Below are 19,071 nucleotides of genomic sequence, written 5' to 3' on the forward strand. Positions count from 1 at the left end.
TAGTTCCCATTTTTTGTGCCTTTGGTTCAATTTTATCCCAATTTTTTTTAATAATTGAAGAAGATTTTTTAAGTCATTTTTTTATAAGATTAAAAGTAATTAAGTATAAATATTTTTACAACATTAAGTACTCTGATATTTATATTAAAATTTAGTTGTACAAAAAATGTTATACTAATAGAACAATATAATTATCTACTTTTTTTTTTCAAAGTAAAACAATATTGTTTATGTCAAATTCAAGACCAAATCTATTATTTGTATAAATGTTATTTTAATTAAACCTATATTTTAATTTAAATATTTTTTCCTTTTATATTTTTTTAAAAAATAGTTTTTTCCTTTTATATTTTTTTAAAAATATTTTTAAAATTTATCAACTAGGTTTCATTAATGTTTGCAAATTTAATAAATGTTTTGGTTCTCATTAAATTTTATTTGGTATTCAAATATAAAAATGTAAACAATTATAATTTATTTTAAAGTATTTGATATCGAAGAAACAACCATATTCCTAATATTGAATATTTGATAATATTATGTTTCTTTTACCGTAATTTTTTATTATTTTATAAAAATTAATTAAAATTAATATTAAAGTAGTAAAAAAATGGGTATGGGTATGGGTACAAGATTATATTCGTTACCCGGTGGGGATGGAGATGAGACAAAAGTTTGATACCCGTTGGGGTTGGATATGAGGATGAGAATGAATTTTTTTACGGAGATGGGTATGGGATAGTAAAATCCCTAGTTTAACTCTATAATAGTCCTCCATATTGTAGTTTTATCTTGTTTATGTTGAAGACTATTAACTAGTCATTCTCAATATAAAATTCGTATATTAACTCAACAAGAAAACTTATGGAACAACAAAATAATTAAATTTGTTAAAATGATTTTTTTTTTACAAATTTTTAATCTATGAATCCATAATGATATTTATTATACTTATTTGTTCAAAAGGTTTTGTTTATTTTTAATGCTATCGTTCTCTTGAAACATATATGACTACATTGAATATAAAAAGCTTGGGAGTTCTTAAACATGTATCACATGCATCACCAGAATAATTAAATTTATGAAGTCTTAATTTTTTTTAAGACAAAGTTTAGTTTTAGTTATCAAAACGTTTCAAAATGCCAACTTTATGCATTTAAAAATGTTTTTAACAACCAATGTTAGTCCTTAAGTCATGTTATTTTATTGATATATGCATAGAGAACCTAGAAAATAGTCTAGAAATGGTGGTAATTTTTAAAATGTGATATTAGAGTATTTTAATAATAAAAGATTTTAACTATAAATAGATTTTCTATAAATTGAAGTTCATTTTATAAAAATCACATCTTTATATTTTCTTTCTAAACCTTTTTTCTACATTTTCTCTAGATGTCTAACCTCAATCTTTATTCATTTAATGATCAAATATCATATGATTGTTTCACGTCAAAAGCTTTACAATCCATTTGATTAGAGTCAAGAACAAAATAAGTTTACTTTTTACCCTTTTGAGGTGGTTTTGGCTCTTTGAGCTTGCATGTGTGTTATACGTTATACCCTAATGCATGTGATTCAAATATACTCAAAGTAAGTATTTGTTATTTTACGATGATGATGATATGTTTAGATTTTTGGTGTTTTCTTTGACTAATTAGGTCATCATATGAGAAATAAAGTTGTAAGAAACAATTATTGAAAAAAAAAGAGAGGATAGTTTAACCAAGGTAAAGGAAATTAATGTTATTTTAAACTATTTTTTTTTTGTCTAAATTGAGTGTAAGGTGATTATTGGTTTAATTTTTAAATTGGTATGTTTGTAATTATTGATTTGGTTGGTGCGGAAATTGGTTGAGTAGACAATATGTGCTTGAATGGTTACTTTGGTACCTGAGTTATGTTTTTGGGATTGACACCATGAATGGTTATTCTTAGCTTCAATAAGTTATTTTAAGCAAATTGGTCATGTTTTGATTGTAATATTTCTTGATTTGTTCTATGAATTTGATGTGTGAATATGATTATATGTATGATATTTTATTATGATCATATTGTAGAACTACTAGTATAATTTTAAATAATTCAAACTTATTCTTCTCTTATATGTCTATTATAAGTTATCCACATGTGATGATCATATGTTATATGTGAGTAGACGATAGTATAAATGAGAGACATTAGGAATGAGAGATAGTCCTAAAGGAGTATAGATAATGAAAACTATTTATGTTAGTTGATATTGTATTGCATAAAGTTCATTTTTTTGGCTTAAGTATTATGTTTTTGAAAACTTTATTATGTAAAGTATTGAGTGATAATATATTACACGGGACATACTTATGCAGTTTTTTATGCACAATACCAATTGTGAAATACTTTTATTAGTGAGAAATTTTTTTACTAATACGGGATTGTGAATACTTATTAAAATCAACTGGTGAATCACAAGTGTTTTCACCTTTTTGTGATAATAAAAATTAATAAATTTATTATTATTATTATTATATTTATAAAATTAGGTATAAATATTTTTTATAATTTATTGTTAATAACTTTTATTTATTTTATAGGTAGTTTTATAATTAAAAAAATGGTTTAGTTTAAAAACGGTCAAATAATTTTCTTTAATGAAATAATCACTTGAAAAATATTTTTGATAAAATAATTATTTTAATTTAAATTTTTATTTAAAGGATAAAATTGAAAAACAAATGTAAAAAAAAAATTGTGTATAAAAGTTGTATGATAAAAGTAATGAAAATGTTAAATTTTAAAAACTTTAGAGATATTATTTTCATATTACAAAATAAATAAACAAATAAGAAATAAGGGTAACATTGAATTTCTAATCTTAGTTTGAAACGAATATTACTTGTACTTGCTTCATACAATAAAAACATCCAATATTCAAAAGTTATCAATTTACACCCACCAATAGTGATGAAAAGCAGTGCAGAAAGGGACTTGAGACAAAATTAGAGGAAAAAATTCAATTGAATCTACTGAATTGAAATCATATATTACTTTTGGAATAAACTTTCTTGAATGCATCAATACTTATTAATAAACAAAGATTGATTTTTATAAGGGTCTTATAATTGTTTGTTAGTGTATATATTTTATTGCGAATTACTTTTATCTATATAAATTATTTTGTTATTTTATGCTTTAAAATTTATAATTACTTTTAAAAATTTATTAACTACCTATAATAAAATTATGAAAAATTTTTATTTTATATATTTTTTAAAATAATTATGATAAAAAATTATTTATTTTTTCCATTATAATAAAAAAAAAGAGTGGATACATATTCTCACTAGTCATCCATAAATCTAATAGCACCTGAAAAAATTTCCGAAAAACCCTTATTAAACATTTCAGAATAAATTCTAAACTATTTTAAAATTTTAATCTATAATAATATATAATATTATAATATCTATAATCTATAATTATATAAAGGGGATTCCCTCTTTTGTGTCCACATTTCATAATTCCAACTTTACCCTTTATAATTTAATTATTTATTAAATTTTTAAAAATTAACGGTTACTTTTACAAGTTTTTATAAAATTATTTACTTATCTCCTTTTTCTTTTTTTCTCTTACTATTCATCAACAGTTATTTTTCTCTTATTTTCTCCGTACATTTTATTTTATTTTTTATAAATATACTTTTATTTTGTTTATTAAATTAATAACATTACAATATCATCAATTATTAATATAATTCAAAAAATGCGTACACACAGGCGCGATAGCGCCTGTGTTTACACTAGTAATATATAAAGAGGATTTCTCTTTTGTGTTCATATTTTATAATTCCAATTCTACCATTTACAATATAATTATTTATTAAATTTTTTAAAATTAACGGTTATTTTTATCTATTTTTTATAAAATTGTTTATCTTTTTTTTATTCATCAACAATTAATTTCTCTATTTATTTCATTTCATTTTTAATATAAAGAAGATTCCTCTTTTGTCTATATTTCATAATTCTAATTCTACCATTTACAATATAATTATTTATTAGATTTTTTAAAATTAATGGTTATTTTTACCTATTTTTTATAAAATTGTTTATCTTTTTGTCTTTTTTTATTCATCAACAATTAATTTCTCTATTTATTTCATTTTATTTTTAATAAATATAAACTTATTCTAAAAATATCATCATTCATATATACTATCATTCATAATTAAAAAATACATATACACATACGCTACACTAGTTCTATAATAATAAATCTTGATGGGGAAAACAATAACAAACAATATACCAGAGAATGCAGCGGATATAATTTCCCCTAACTTGCAAGAATCTATGAGGAGCAATAATCAAAGAGCAGCAATAATAAACCACCAAAAGCACAAATAAAGGCACCAAGATTTTTAACGTGGAAAACCCCTCAAATCAAGGGTAAAAACCACGAGTCGTCCAGACCAAAGAAATAGCTTCACTATGATCAACAAGAGTACAAAAGAGTCTTAATCAATAGCACAAATTAGTGCCAACACCCAACCAAATAACAAAGCAACAAAGCTTTCAAATAGAGAAGAACAAGAGAGGAAAACCTCTACAAATCACTGCTGCAGTGCGAAATTAATATCTCCCAACTCAGACCTCGTATCAAAGATCCGACCGGTCAGAATGAAGAGCAATGAGTTCCGAACCTGCTGTAAAAATTTCAGCCCGATCCAACGGTGAACGAATCCGCAGCGCCGAATTTACTGCGACAGCTCTATGAAAAACGTGAACAGAATTTTCCCTCTACCTCTCCCTCTATGTGTTAGGGCTTTCAGTGTATTCTGACTCTATTGTTCTGCCTCTCTCTTTATTTTATAGCCTCCTCTCCACTAGGTTTAAGTGAGACATGGGCTTCTCAAATTTTGGGCCTTTTCTCCACATAGGAAGGGAGCCCAATACCCAACAAATCTCCCCCTCACAACTATGTGGAGATAACCGCCAAACCGGCGATCTCACAACAAACTTCAAACTTTCCTCTTGGCAATGCTTTAGTCATCATATCAGCACCATTATCATCTGTATGAACCTTTTTCAACTCCAACAACTTAGCATCCAAAGCATCACGTATCCAATGATACCTCACATCAATATGTTTGGATCTAGAATGAAAAGTTGGATTCTTACCAAGATGGATAGCACTTTGGCTATCAACAAACAATGAATAGTTATCTTGCCTAAAACCAAGCTCCTGCAAGAATTTCTTCAACCATAACACCTCCTTGCATGCTTCAGTAATAGCAATGAACTCTGCTTCTGTAGTAGACAACGCTACACACCTTTGTAGTCTTGATTGCCAAGCCACAGCTCCCCCTGCAAACTTTATCAAATAGCCCGAAGTGGACTTTCTGGAATCAATATCCCCAGCCAAATCTGAGTCTGAGTAACCCATCAAAGTAGGTTTATCACCTCCAAAACAAAGCTTCATATCAACTGTACCATGAAGATACCTCAAAATCCATTTCACAGCATTCCAATGCTCTCTACCTGGGTTTGACAAAAATCGACTAACTGTACCAACAGCATGTGCAATATCTGGTCTTGTACACACCATCGCATACATCAAACTGCCCACCGCAGATGCATAAGGAACTCTACTCATATTGGTCTTCTCAACTTCATTTGAAGGACTCTGTTTAACACTCAGTTTAAAATGAGTAGCAAGAGGAGTACTCACAGCTTTAGCATTTTCCATCTGGAATCTCTGCAACACCTTCCTAATGTATTGCTCTTGTGATAGATAAATCTTCTTTTCTCTCCTATCACGTGAGATATGTATGCCAAGAATCCTTTTAGCAGCTCCCAAGTCTTTCATGGCAAAAGACTCGCCAAGTGTCTTCTTTAACCTGTCAATTTTGGAAATATCTTTTCCAACAATAAGCATGTCATCAACATATAATAACAGGATAATAAAGTCATCATTAGAAAAACTTTTAACAAAGACACAATGATCAGAAGTAGTCTTCATGTAACCCTGCTCACACATAAAAGACTCAAACTTCTTATACCACTGCCTTGGAGCCTGCTTCAAACCGTATAGACTCTTCCTTAGTCTACACACATATTCTTCCTTGCCTTTAACAAGAAAACCATCAGGTTGCTTCATGTATATCTCTTCCTCCAAATTACCATGAAGGAAAGCTGTCTTCACATCCATCTGCTCAACCTCCAAATCAAGAGTAGCAGCTAAACTTAGCACAGTTCTGATGGATGACATTTTCACCACAGGTGAGAAAATCTCATTGAAATCAACACCCTTTTTCTGTCTGAAACCTTTCACCACTAATCTGGCCTTGTACCTTGGAAGTGTAGAATTTGAATCTTGTTTCACCCTGAAAATCCACCTAGTTTCCAATGCCCTTTTGCCCTTAGGCAATTTCACCAAGTCGTAAGTGTGATTATCATGCAAAGATTTCATCTCATCTTGCATTGCATCCAGCCACTGTTTCTTCTCTTCACTATCCAAAGCCTCTTCAAAACACTCAGGTTCTCCACCGTCAGTCAAGGTTATGTACTCATCACAGGAATACCTTGTAGAAGGTTGTTTTTGTCTATTAGACCTCCTGAGTTGGACTTGAGGTGATTCAGGTATATCACCAAGATCGTCATCATCATCATGTTCCTCTTGAGCATCATCAATTGGAACCTCTACTCCACTTCCAAACTGTTGATCATCAACATCACCATGTTGCTCATTGTCTTGAGCTTCCGTTTCAACATTCTCCAAATTGTGAGTGGGCAACCTCATCGGATTACCATCAGTGAGATTACTGTCTTTCTCGGGTGTGGTCTTCTTCACCTTATCAATGTCTTCAATGGTCTGATCTTCCATGAATTGTACATCACGGCTTCTAACAAGCTTCTTCTCAACAGGATCATAAAACCTGTAGCCAAATTCATCCTCACCATAGCCAATAAAGATACATTGCCTTGTCTTTTTATCTAACTTGGATCTTTCATCCTTAGGAACATGAACAAATGCCCTGCAACCAAAGACACGCAAATGATCATATCTAACATTCTTACCAAACCAAATTTTGTCTGGCACCTCAATATTCAAAGCAACTGCGGGACTGAGATTAATAACATGCACAGCTGCAAGCAATGCCTCTCCCCAAAAGTGCTTAGGCAACTTTGCTTCTGAAAGCATACATGTAACCCTTTCAACCAAGGTCCTGTTCATCCTCTCCGCTAGACCATTCAACTGAGGAGTTTTAGGAGGAGTCTTCTCGTGTCTAATACCATGCTGCCTGCAATAAACATCAAAAGGTCCACGGTACTCACCACCATTATCACTACGGATGCATTTCAGCTTCTTGCCTGATTGCCTCTCAACCATAGCATGAAATTCCTTGAACTTTTCAAGTACTTGACCTTTCCGCTGAAGAGCATAGACCCATAGCTTCCTGGAACAATCATCAATAAAAGTAACAAAGTAAACTGCACCACTAAATGACTTTACCTTTAATGGGCCACAAACGTCAGAATGCACCAATTCAAGTAATTCTGACTTCCTTGAGGGTGGATGCTTCTTAAAAGATACTCTGGTTTGTTTACCAGCCATGCAATGAGAACATTTCTCCAATTCTGCATTTCTCAATCCCATAAGCACATCCTTTTTAGCTAAGCAGTTAAGCCCTTTCTCACTTATATGACCAAGCCTCCGGTGCCACAAAGATGCCTCCATATACATAGCATTCACACTGTCTTTAGCAACCAAAGCTTTAGTCCAATACAATTTAGATTGTTTCTCCCCTCTGGCCATAACCAAGTTACCTTTAGTGAGCTTCCATTTACTAGAACCAAAGTGATTGTCATAACCACAATCATCAAGCAACTGCACAGAGATTAAATTAAAACGGACATCCGGAGCATGTTTGACTCCTTTAAGCAACAACTGCACTCCCATGTTGGTTTGCAGGCAAACATCACCAACACCAATCACTTTAGACTCACCATCATTACCCATCTTCAACACTCCAAAATCACCAGAAGTGTAAGATGTGAAGAACTCCTTCCTAGGTGTAACATGCAGTGTAGCACCACTATCAATAATCCACATGCTCTCATCAGATACAAGATTAACGGACTCAAAGTCACGAAGAAGAACAAGATCACCATCTGTAGCAGTAGTGACACGATCATCATCATCATGATCATTCTCTCTCTGTTTGCCCTTCTTGTCTTTGTTCTCCTTTTTCCACTTAAAACAGTATTTCTGAATGTGTCCAGTTTTATGACAAAAATGGCACTCTAAATTCTTGTATCTTGACTTGGACTTGCTCCTACTCTTCTCTCTACCACCTTTATGTTTCTTTTTCTGACTTCTCCCCCTAGCTTCTGTAACAAGCATCTCAGACTGAGATGAAGAACCATGTGCCTTCCTTCTCATCTCTTCATTAAGAGCACCGCTCTTTGCCATCTGAAAAGAAACAACACCATTCGAGGCAGAGTTCGTAATTGAAACCCGAAATACCTCCCAAGACTCTGGTAGAGTATTAAGCAACCATAATCCCATAACTTCGTCATCAAACTTTATGCCCATTCCTGACAATTGATCTAGGAGCCCTTGAAACTCATTTAAGTGATCAGAAATAGAAGAATTCTCCCTGTACCTCAAATTCATCAAGCAATTTAACAAATACAATTTATTATTGCCCGACTTAGAAGCATACAAAGACTCAATCTTCTCCCACAAAGCTCTGGCATGTGTCTCATTAGCAATATGATTATAAACATTATCTTCAACATATTGCCGAATAAAACCACATACCTGTTGGTGCTCAAAGTCCCATTCTTCTTCAGACATAGAATCTGGCTTCTGTGTAGCAAAGACCGGAAGATGCAATTTCTTGACAAATAATAAATCTTTCATCTTGCCCTTCCACAAATGATAATTTGTACCATTCAAAGCAACCATCTTTGCATTTGCCTCCATCATTCAAGCAAGTAAATATAGCCCAACCAAGAGCTCTGATGCCACTCTGATGGGGAAAACAATAACAAACAATATACCAGAGAATGCAGCGGATATAATTTCCCCTAACTTGCAAGAATCTATGAGGAGCAATAATCAAAGAGCAGCAATAATAAACCACCAAAAGCACAAATAAAGGCACCAAGATTTTTAACGTGGAAAACCCCTCAAATCAAGGGTAAAAACCACGAGTCGTCCAGACCAAAGAAATAGCTTCACTATGATCAACAAGAGTACAAAAGAGTCTTAATCAATAGCACAAATTAGTGCCAACACCCAACCAAATAACAAAGCAACAAAGCTTTCAAATAGAGAAGAACAAGAGAGGAAAACCTCTACAAATCACTGCTGCAGTGCGAAATTAATATCTCCCAACTCAGACCTCGTATCAAAGATCCGACCGGTCAGAATGAAGAGCAATGAGTTCCGAACCTGCTGTAAAAATTTCAGCCCGATCCAACGGTGAACGAATCCGCAGCGCCGAATTTACTGCGACAGCTCTATGAAAAACGTGAACAGAATTTTCCCTCTACCTCTCCCTCTATGTGTTAGGGCTTTCAGTGTATTCTGACTCTATTGTTCTGCCTCTCTCTTTATTTTATAGCCTCCTCTCCACTAGGTTTAAGTGAGACATGGGCTTCTCAAATTTTGGGCCTTTTCTCCACATAGGAAGGGAGCCCAATACCCAACAAATCTTATTATGGGTGATTCACCTTAAACAATCCGTAGTATTTAAAAATTAATTTCAAATTATGAAAAACTGTTCCAAATTTCTTAAATATTCCAACTTTGGAATACATTTTCTGAAATATTTGGAGTATTTATAATTCAAAAGCTTTTCGATGCATTCGGGATCATATTTTCTGGGAAAAAAAAAACCGTAAGTATTTTTTTAAGGCAGTTTTCTTCATCCCATATTGTAACAGAGAGGTGTGCAAATAGAGAAATCCCTCTAAAGGAAATATTAAAACTGGTAAATGAAAATAGCAGTGAGAATGAATTGTTAAAAATTTCAAAATGAGCCATTACTTGGAATCACATCAGGCCATTTCTTCTTGCACCCCATATTTTCATTCTGCACCTTCAAAAACTTTGGAATTTACAAATTTACATTTTTGGAAATAAATTCAGTGTTGGTATATATTTGTAGAAGTTGTGTTGTGCTTGGTGGTCGTTGCTTGTGCTTCAAAGATTTCCGCGAATCGTGTTCTTTAATTTAAGATTTTCGGTTTTAGTTTTAGACCGTGTAATATAGACTTTATAAATTATACAATTCAAAATGTTAAATATTAATATTTTTGTATTCAGAAATATAATATATATATATAATACAAATTTGTATTTAGAATTATATAATTAATAATATAAGTATAGATTATTCACAGTATAGAGTTATATTACGAATTACATATTTAAGAAAGTATATCTTTATTTTGAATTATGAAGATAGGGATAAACTGATCATTTCACCACCCAATGTTGGTGCATATTAAAATCATGGGGGTGCATAAAGAAATATACATCAAATCAATTTAATGTCATTCTAACCTAAAACTAACCTAAATCATTATGCATCTCATTCTAGGATGTATGTACTTTTTATATTGTAAAATATCCATTTCATATGACACATTCTCAAATGACACATTCTCAAATGATCATTCAAATGGGAACTATAAGAAATTCGGTAGATAAGAAAAAAGTTAACATTTGTTTTAGCATTATAATTAAAACTCATGAAATCTTACTAATTTAGAATTAACAGCCAAGAAATGCGTAAGAAAGGGAGAGTTAGAAATAGGTGGCATTTAATTTGTATTAACATGTGACAGCGACACCTCGAAAATGGTTTCTTCACTAACTAAAAGAGGAAAACAGTGAAAACTGGAAGAGTAATTTTGGCCATTTATGCGATGTTGCTGGTTTGATCCATTCTAAAGCTGAGAGAATTGTTTGTTTCACTACTTCAACCATGTCAAGTTAAAACCGAAAGGCCAAGGTGTGTCACAGTAATACGTGACTGATCACATTGTTAATAATTTAAGGATATAATAAACCACATTATTATACACGAACCTTAACCTTTGAACAATATAATAATAATATTATGTTCCTTGGTCCAAATGCCGGCAGGCACAGCTACTTCAAACTTTGTACAACTTGTATATCGATCATGTATGTACACACGCAAAATAGTCTTCTCTGAACTTTCCTTCTCTTCTCGTTGGAACCTTTCTTCCCTACATGGCTTGAACATGTTGCCACATTCCTCGTGTCCATCTCACAGACGCTTCTTCTTTCATCAAAACTCAAGTCAAAGCCTATTGTCAAATAGTTTTTGTTTCACCGGAATTTGATTTGTTGTGCCACAACCAACGAACACGTGCTAACTTCTCTCTCTGCACTACCATCACCTCCAGAACCCCATCTGTCACTTCCCACCTGGAAAATTTGCAGTGTGGTTGAAGGAAAGAAGGGAAAGAGGAACTAAAGTCAAAGGTGTGATAAATTTGGAAAATTTTAATCTGGGGTGATCATGATCAGGGTTATTTATGCTTAGATTCTTGTTCCCTTTTAGATGTTGACTTGGTATATGTGATTGTTTATTGTGTCATATTCAAAGTGGTGGGTCAAGGTTGTTGGGCATATGCACTTTTCTGCAGTTTGCTTAGTTGGTCAACTTATTACATGCACAAATGTATATTTCTTGATGGGATATTCAGTAGTGTATGACAGAAGCACTTGATTCAAAAGGATAGTAGAAATGCTAAAGGTTTTTTCTTCATCATTTTCCGTGAGGGATTCCTCATTCATGTCATGTACTCGTTAATTTTTGATTTAGAAATACAGGTTGAGGATAAAATTTTAGATTTAGTGTACCCAAATGATGGCTTATGCTGAATATTGACTTCACCATTATAGGCTCTTTGCTTTATATTCGTTGTTTTTCCTGAAATTGTTTGGTTGTAACATGAAATCTTGACTATTCTTGTACTTTCTAAATTCTAACTGTAAACAGATTATGGATTTGGTTCCTTATATGTTAATTTTTGTTGCTTCTGATAAAATTCCATTTAAGCTTTCTCTGATGTGAGTGCACCTGACAGATGGCAGGGAACTTCAGATTCACAATGGATCAGAAGGACATTGTTAGATTCTTGACTACAACTATAGATAGTTTCATTCAAGATAGGTTAATCAATAAAGAGCAAAGAGCCCAGCACAAAGAACAGTGTGCAGAGAGGTTAGCAGCTGAAGAAGGAAGTTGTGATAAGGACAGTGAGGTGGAATACTCTGATCAAGCAGTATTAGCAAATCTGGATTGGGGTATTGAAGCCCTTGAAGAAGCTATCAATACATATAACATGGAAACGAAGCTTGCTAGGCTAGATTATGCTGAGAAGATGCTGCAAGTGTGTGCAATGTTGAATCCTAAGCAAAAGACTGCTGGAGTGCCAAACTACTACCTCTCAGCTTGGGCACATCTAAATCTATCCTATTTATGGAAGTTGAGGAACAGCATTCAAAATTGTCTTCACCATGCTCTTGAGATGTTCATTGTTGACCCTTTTTTTTCGCGGATTGATTTTGCTCCTGAACTCTGGAAGAACCTGTTTCTTCCACACATGAGCTCAATTGTGGGTTGGTATTCTGAGGAGAGGCATAGGCTAATGATGGAAGTGATACCAGACTCCAGTGATTTGTCCTTTACAGCTGATTTTGATAGGTTTTTCAATGAGTCTTTGGTATTTTCTATGAGGCCACATCAGTTAGACAAATTGCAAAAGCTGGAGCAGCTTTATGCAGAATCATTGGATGAAAACACACGGCTATACGCAAAATATTATAAAGATTGCATGAATTCTGATTCCACTTCAGGCAAGAAGGCAGCTCCTATGTTGCCTATTGCTGAGCCACCAAGAACTCCTTTGCATGAGTTGAGTCGGTCTGTTCCTGATTTTGTAAAATTTGGCCCTATTTTGCCCAAGAGTGCAGGGTTCTCTTTGACAACAAGATCTAAAGATGGTGTAAATGAAACAATCAGGTTCAGTTTTAATTTCTTTGAATCTGTGTTCATGTGTCTGTTTCTTCTACATTTCAGCTAAAGAAAATTATACTTACAGTTTATATCATTTGAGCCTCATGAAATTTTTTCTTTCTGGATGTTGAATTTCAGCACAGAGAATTCAACTTCCAGCCAAACAAAGGCGGAGAAATCATCCATATGGGCTGCTAAGGTGATGCAAAGATATATATGTATATGTATATGTATATGTATATGCTAGCTGTTAATAATATAGTTCTTGTCTATAGATATAGATTTTGGAGTAACATTGTGCATAGGCCTTATGATAAATTATCACGTGCAGGAAAGTATCATTGAGGAGAATGAGAATGAAGATGATTCAGATTCTGAACTTGATGATGGTTCAGTGGATTCAGATAGAAGAAACAATATTTTATCACCAGGAATGAAGATGGTGAGGGATGAGGATATTGAGCCAAAAGCGCCTCTATCAAACCATAAGAGTAAGATTCATTCTCCTGATATCTTCTCTCCCTTGGATTCCCCAAAAGCAGGTCCAAATAGTTCGTCAACAAATCCTGATACAAACAATAAGAGAGAACCCAAGTATCTTCGCTTATTATCTACTCGTTTAAGGGACTCAACTACTTCTGACTCTTTATCATCATCATCTCTGGAAATGAGCACTGATCATATGTTCAACTCTGACAAAGAAATAAGGGTATAGACTAGAATACTAAATTTCCCTTGTTATTTGGTACTTGTTTGCTCAAATATGTAACGGTTCTTTGGAATATAGGGCTTGAAGAATATTAATAGGAAAAACAGTAACCAAACACCAAGTATGAATCACGACAGTGGGAATAGTCTAGGACTAAATGACAGGTAATCACCATTTTTTGCATTTATGATATATTCTATGATCCTCTTGTGCTAATGTTTGGTTTTGTGTCGAGTAAAAACATGATTTCACTCCCATTGTTGAAATGTCTCTGAGTTTGCAGTTCCCATGGTGAAAGTGACGACGAAAATCAAAGCTTCACTACGTTGCCCAAGTTAGAGAAGCTGGCGATTGGATCAAAACCACCAAAAGATTTTGTTTGCCCAATCACAGGTCAGATATTTTGTGATCCTGTGACCCTTGAAACAGGCCAGACCTATGAAAGAAAAGCAATTCAAGAATGGCTTAGAACAGGTAACACGACATGCCCCATCACGCGACAGCCTCTGTCTGCAAATATATTGCCCAAAACAAACTATGTTTTGAAGAGATTGATAACGTCATGGAAAGAACAGAATCCCGAACTGGCGCACGAACTCTCGAATTCTAACACTCCAAGGGGTTCTTCATGTTCTCCATCTGCAAAAGACTTTCAAATGCTCTCCGTTACACAAAGAGCAACTGATTCACCAGGACTAAAGAACAAAGAAAATTATACAAGACAAAGGAGCAACAGATTTATGCGAGTTTCTGTTGCAACATCTCCAACTAGTGTGCTATCTCAAGCTGCAGTTGAAACAATTTTGAATTCCTTGAAACCTTACGTTTCGAGTCTTTCTACGTCAGAAAACTTGCAAGAATGTGAAGAAGCTGTAATGGAAATAGCAAGATTATGGAAAGATTCAAAGACAGATCCTCATATTCATGGTTATTTATCAAAGCCAGCAATCATAAGTGGTTTGGTGGAAATACTTTCAGCTTCTATGAGTAGAGAGGTTTTGAGAACATCAATTTATATACTTTCTGAGCTGATATTCTTAGATGAAAGTGTTGGAGAAACACTAAACAGTGTTGATTCTGATTTTGATTGCTTGGCCGCTCTGCTTAAGAACGGTTTAGCTGAGGCTGCTCTTCTTATTTACCAACTAAGGCCAGTTTTTGCACAGCTTTTGGCGCATGAGCTTGTACCATCTCTTGTGCAAGTAATTCAGAACGAAAATGAGCCTTCAGAGGATTTTCAGCTAGTTATAGACCCTAAAGATGCTGCCATAGCAATACTTGAGCAAATTTTAATAGGAGGGGATGAATATAGCAGGTCCCTTAATGCTTTGAGTGTTGTTTCCGAAAATGGAATTCCATCCTTAGCAAAGTATCTAGAGAGGATGGAGGGAAGGAGGTCTGTTGTTTCCATACTTTTGTGTTGTATGCAAGCTGAAAAGGGTTGCAAGAGTTTGATAGCCAACAGAATTGAATTGTCTCCTGTTCTTGAATTATTTCACGCTGGAAATGATAGTGTGCGAGGCATCTGCGTGGAGTTTCTCTCAGAACTGGTTCAATTGAATAGGTGAGGTAGAAGCTTGTTTATCACGAGCCAAGTCTTATTTTCTATTCGGCATGCATGATTAAGTTAGACTTAATGTTCACTTCTTAACATAATCTATTGTTTTTTGCGGCATTACAGAAGGACAGTCTGCAACCAGATATTACAGACAATCAAGGATGAAGGAGCATTTAGTACAATGCATACGTTTCTTGTATATCTTCAGATGGCTCCAATGGAGCATCAACTTGCTGTTGCTAGTCTTCTTCTTCAGATTGATCTTCTGGTTAGCCTTTTGAGATTAATTCTTGTTACTAAGAAGTGATTCCCCTGTTTCCTTACTATATTTATTTTTCTGTCAAATCTTCAGGTTGAGCCGCGGAAAATGAGCATTTACAGGGAAGAAGCGATAGAGATACTTATAGAAGCACTTTGGCAAAAGGATTTCTCAAATACTCAAATGAAGGCTTTGGATGCTTTACTGTTTCTTATTGGACAAGTAACCACCTCTGGAAAGTCATACACTGAAGCTTGGTTGCTCAAGATTGCAGGATTTGATCAACCTTACAATGCTTTACTTAAGGCTGAGCAGTTGGGACAGTATGACAATGATTCAGTGGAAACAATGGTTTGGAGCTACGTGGCATTGATTGATGTTTGGGTTTTATTGATAATTGATTTCTCTCCATCTAAACAGATTTTTATTGTGTAGGAGGATGAAAAAAATGCTATGAACACTTGGCAGAAAAGGGTGGCTTTTGTACTTTGCAACCATGAAAATGGTTCAATATTTCAAGCTTTGGAAGAATGCCTAAGGAGTAATTCTTTAAAGATGGCAAAATCTTGCCTTGTTCTTGTGGCTTGGCTCACACACATGCTCTCTACTCTTCCTGATACGGGCATAAAGGATGTTGCTCGCAAATCCTTGCTTGATGAACTTATAAATATCCTGCAATCATCTAAAAACCTAGAGGAGATGATATTGGCTAGCCTAGCCTTGAAAACTTTCCTTAGTGATCCAAGTAGGTTTATTTAGTATCAGCCATAGACATTATATATTAGTTCTATGTATACAAAGGATTACTAAATGGAAACGGTCAATGTTTCAGTTACACAAGAAGCACTTAGAGCTTATGCTAAGAGAATCTACAGAACCATGAGGAAGCTGAAGAGATATTCAACAGTAGCAGTTGATATTATGAAGGCCTTACTAAACTTAAACTCTGTTGATGTGGTGAGTAGAATGGTAATCTGGAATATAGTTCAGTTCAGTTCATTTAGTATATCTGTTTAGAGAAATAACTAATTTAATTCTCTATTTTACAGACAGAGTTGTGGAGTTGTAAGGAAGTTGTTGAGTTAGATTTGAGTTCAAATGGAGAGGTCCTTTCTTTGCATTACATGAAGGGTCAGGTCTTGAGTGGACACTCTGATGGAACTATCAAGGTAGATTGTCGTAACAGTTAAAAACAGTGTGGTTGTGCTGCTATGTCTCACTATTTGTCTTAACAGTGCCACTTGGTATCATCTTACTAGGTATGGGATGCAAGAAAGAGAATACCAAGAGTGATTCAAGAAACTCGTGAGCACACAAAAGCTGTAACATCGCTATGTTCTTCAGATGATAGACTATACAGTGGTTCCTTAGACAAAACCATTCGGGTAATCTATCTTTCTATCACAAGAAAAATTGCTCTGATATTTGGTTACCCTAGCTTAGTTATAGTATAGAATATGCACCACCACTGAATGATGCTGCTTATGTACAGGTTTGGACAATGAAACCAGATGAGATTAAATGTATAGATGTTCATGACGTAAAAGAGCCGGTGTATGAGCTAACAGCCAATGCCACATTGGCATGTTATGTATCTCAAGGAAGTGGAGTTAAGGCAAGCCTAATGATATGTTTCTTGAACAGCTCAAATTGAAATGTAGTTTCTTCACAAGATAAATTTTTAAAAATTTGAGATGTTACAGGTTTTCAAGTGGTCAGAGTCTCCAAAGCTCATCAATTTCAACAAATATGTGAAATGCCTGGCTGTTGCTGGGGACAAACTGTATTGTGGCTGCTCTGGTTACAGCATCCAGGTAAGAATCTTCTTACAGAACCTCACATTCTAGTAGTGTCTTTACCTGAAACAAACCAACCAACAAAGAAAGCTTAAGCATTCAGTAGCATATACACTCAACTAAATAAAGGCAAAAAGTATCCCTCCTCAAGATGTTCATCAAATAATGTCCATAATTATGTGCATAAAATGATAATATCTCAGTAGCATTGACATTAATGTTCTGTTTTCTTCTATAAAGCAAGCCACTTTGGGTACACATGAAAAAAACTTCTCTAGAATCTATTTCTCATCTTAAATATTGTGGGGGGTGAATAATGGCAGGAGGTTGACTTGTCCAAGAATACATCAAACTCATTCTTCTCTGGAACAAGAAAGTTGTTGGGAAAACAAACCATATACTCCCTTCGAGTTCATGATGATCTCCTCTTTGCTTGTGGTTCTTCAGTTGATGCAACTGCAGGAAAGGTAAATGCTAATTCTATAGTTCTGTGACACCAAAGTTGTGTTGTGTTGTGGCCATTCATTATAGACATGCACCCTTGTTTGCTGCACTTACTTTTCCATAAATTGATGTCAGATATTTTCACTTTCTTCCAAAACGGTGGTGGGAACACTCTCAACTGGACTTGACATCCATCGCGTAGCCATTAACAGTGACTTCATATTTGCTGGTACAAAATTTGGCACCATTGAGGTTTGGCTCAAAGATAAGCTCACCCGGGTTGCTTCAATCAAAATGGCTGGTGGTCACACAAAGATCACATCTTTAGTATCAGATGCAGATGGTATGATGCTTTTTGTTGGTTCTTCTGATGGCAAGATCCAGGTTAGTCCATGATCATGAGAACAATCTTGATATCTATCAAAAATAAGAATTTAGTTACTAAATTACAATAATATGAAATTAAAATTTATTTATTTCTCAAATTTTAATATATTTTAATCTTAAACTTAAAAAACAAATAGAGATATAGCCTATATTAACTTCTTTTTACGTATTAAATGGGATTCAAAATTGATATTTGAATCGTTTACCCAATATATCAAACAGTTCATATGCTAACCTGACCACCATTTAACATTTAAAAGAAGTTAACGTCATTGTATTAAAATAATTATATATATTTGTTTTTAAAATACATAAATATATCAAAGTTTAAAACATGACTTATATATATTTGTTTTACGTCTAAATTTAGAAACTAAAAAAAATTTAACTCTCTTGCTTCTTTCCCACTAACCTTTTCCCCTCATGGATTCTTGCTGCAGGTTTGGGCTTTGGATTAAGCACAGTCAATGAACAAGTATAATATCCATTTTTTGTCATGTAAATCAATTGTTGATGAGTTTTTCCTAGTTGGGATCCTAACAGATTTGATAGGTTCGCTAGTTAAAGAAAGTTTTTGTTAGATTATATCATCCTAATAAGATATTCTACATCTATGTCCATGTACAAATATTGAACTGAATCACAGTAAGTAAAACATCACCTTGCACAACACGAGCATCTCTTAGTTGTTAATACAACTATGAAACGAAAATGAGACATTTCTGAAATAAAAGTTTAATGGAAGATCTATGCTGTGGGGTTGTAAATAGAGGTTTAGGTTACTGCTTCGTTTTTTTTAAGTGGGTTGTCATTATTTTGTTTTGGTTCTTTTATTTAATATTTCATATTGTATTTTTTTGGACATTTATT

At 33.7% G+C, this 19,071-nt stretch overlaps 1 protein-coding gene and 1 long non-coding RNA gene across 2 annotated transcripts; one reads left to right on the forward strand and one right to left on the reverse strand.

Annotated features, from left to right (window-relative positions):
- Positions 1 to 11,166: 11,166 nt before the first annotated feature.
- Positions 11,167 to 18,873, forward strand: LOC114192407 (putative E3 ubiquitin-protein ligase LIN-1). The gene is made up of 17 exons (XM_028082117.2): positions 11,167 to 11,508; positions 12,117 to 13,054; positions 13,187 to 13,247; positions 13,380 to 13,757; positions 13,836 to 13,921; positions 14,041 to 15,321; positions 15,439 to 15,583; positions 15,668 to 15,925; positions 16,010 to 16,319; positions 16,407 to 16,531; positions 16,624 to 16,743; positions 16,834 to 16,959; positions 17,067 to 17,189; positions 17,278 to 17,388; positions 17,694 to 17,837; positions 17,950 to 18,198; positions 18,642 to 18,873. The coding sequence occupies exons 2-17, from the start codon at positions 12,117 to 12,119 to the stop codon at positions 18,657 to 18,659; spliced, it is 4,473 nt and encodes a 1,490-aa protein (XP_027937918.1). The 5' UTR covers positions 11,167 to 11,508; the 3' UTR covers positions 18,660 to 18,873.
- Positions 17,579 to 19,055, reverse strand: LOC146884860 (uncharacterized). Its single transcript, XR_014983920.1, has 2 exons — positions 18,863 to 19,055; positions 17,579 to 18,231 (listed from the first exon to the last, which is right to left on the reverse strand). It is a non-coding gene; the product is annotated as an uncharacterized LOC146884860 (long non-coding RNA).
- Positions 19,056 to 19,071: the final 16 nt, after the last annotated feature.

The sequence above is a fragment of the Vigna unguiculata genome, chromosome 7, assembly GCF_037176805.1.
Source record: "Vigna unguiculata cultivar grain cowpea cultivar isolate G323 ecotype 2 chromosome 7, ASM3717680v1, whole genome shotgun sequence".
In the NCBI taxonomy this organism is placed as follows: Eukaryota; Viridiplantae; Streptophyta; class Magnoliopsida; order Fabales; family Fabaceae; genus Vigna; species Vigna unguiculata.

What these genes read in the sequence shown, in the direction of transcription:
- LOC114192407 (XM_028082117.2), top strand. Translation starts at nt 12,117, where the DNA reads ATGGCAGGGAACTTCAGATTCACAATGGATCAGAAGGACATTGTTAGA. An exon ending in ACTCTGACAAAGAAATAAGG is followed by an intron (nt 13,758 to 13,835) that starts GTATAGACTAGA and finishes TTTGGAATATAG; the next exon opens with GGCTTGAAGAATATTAATAG. An exon ending in ACTTAAACTCTGTTGATGTG is followed by an intron (nt 16,532 to 16,623) that starts GTGAGTAGAATG and finishes TCTATTTTACAG; the next exon opens with ACAGAGTTGTGGAGTTGTAA.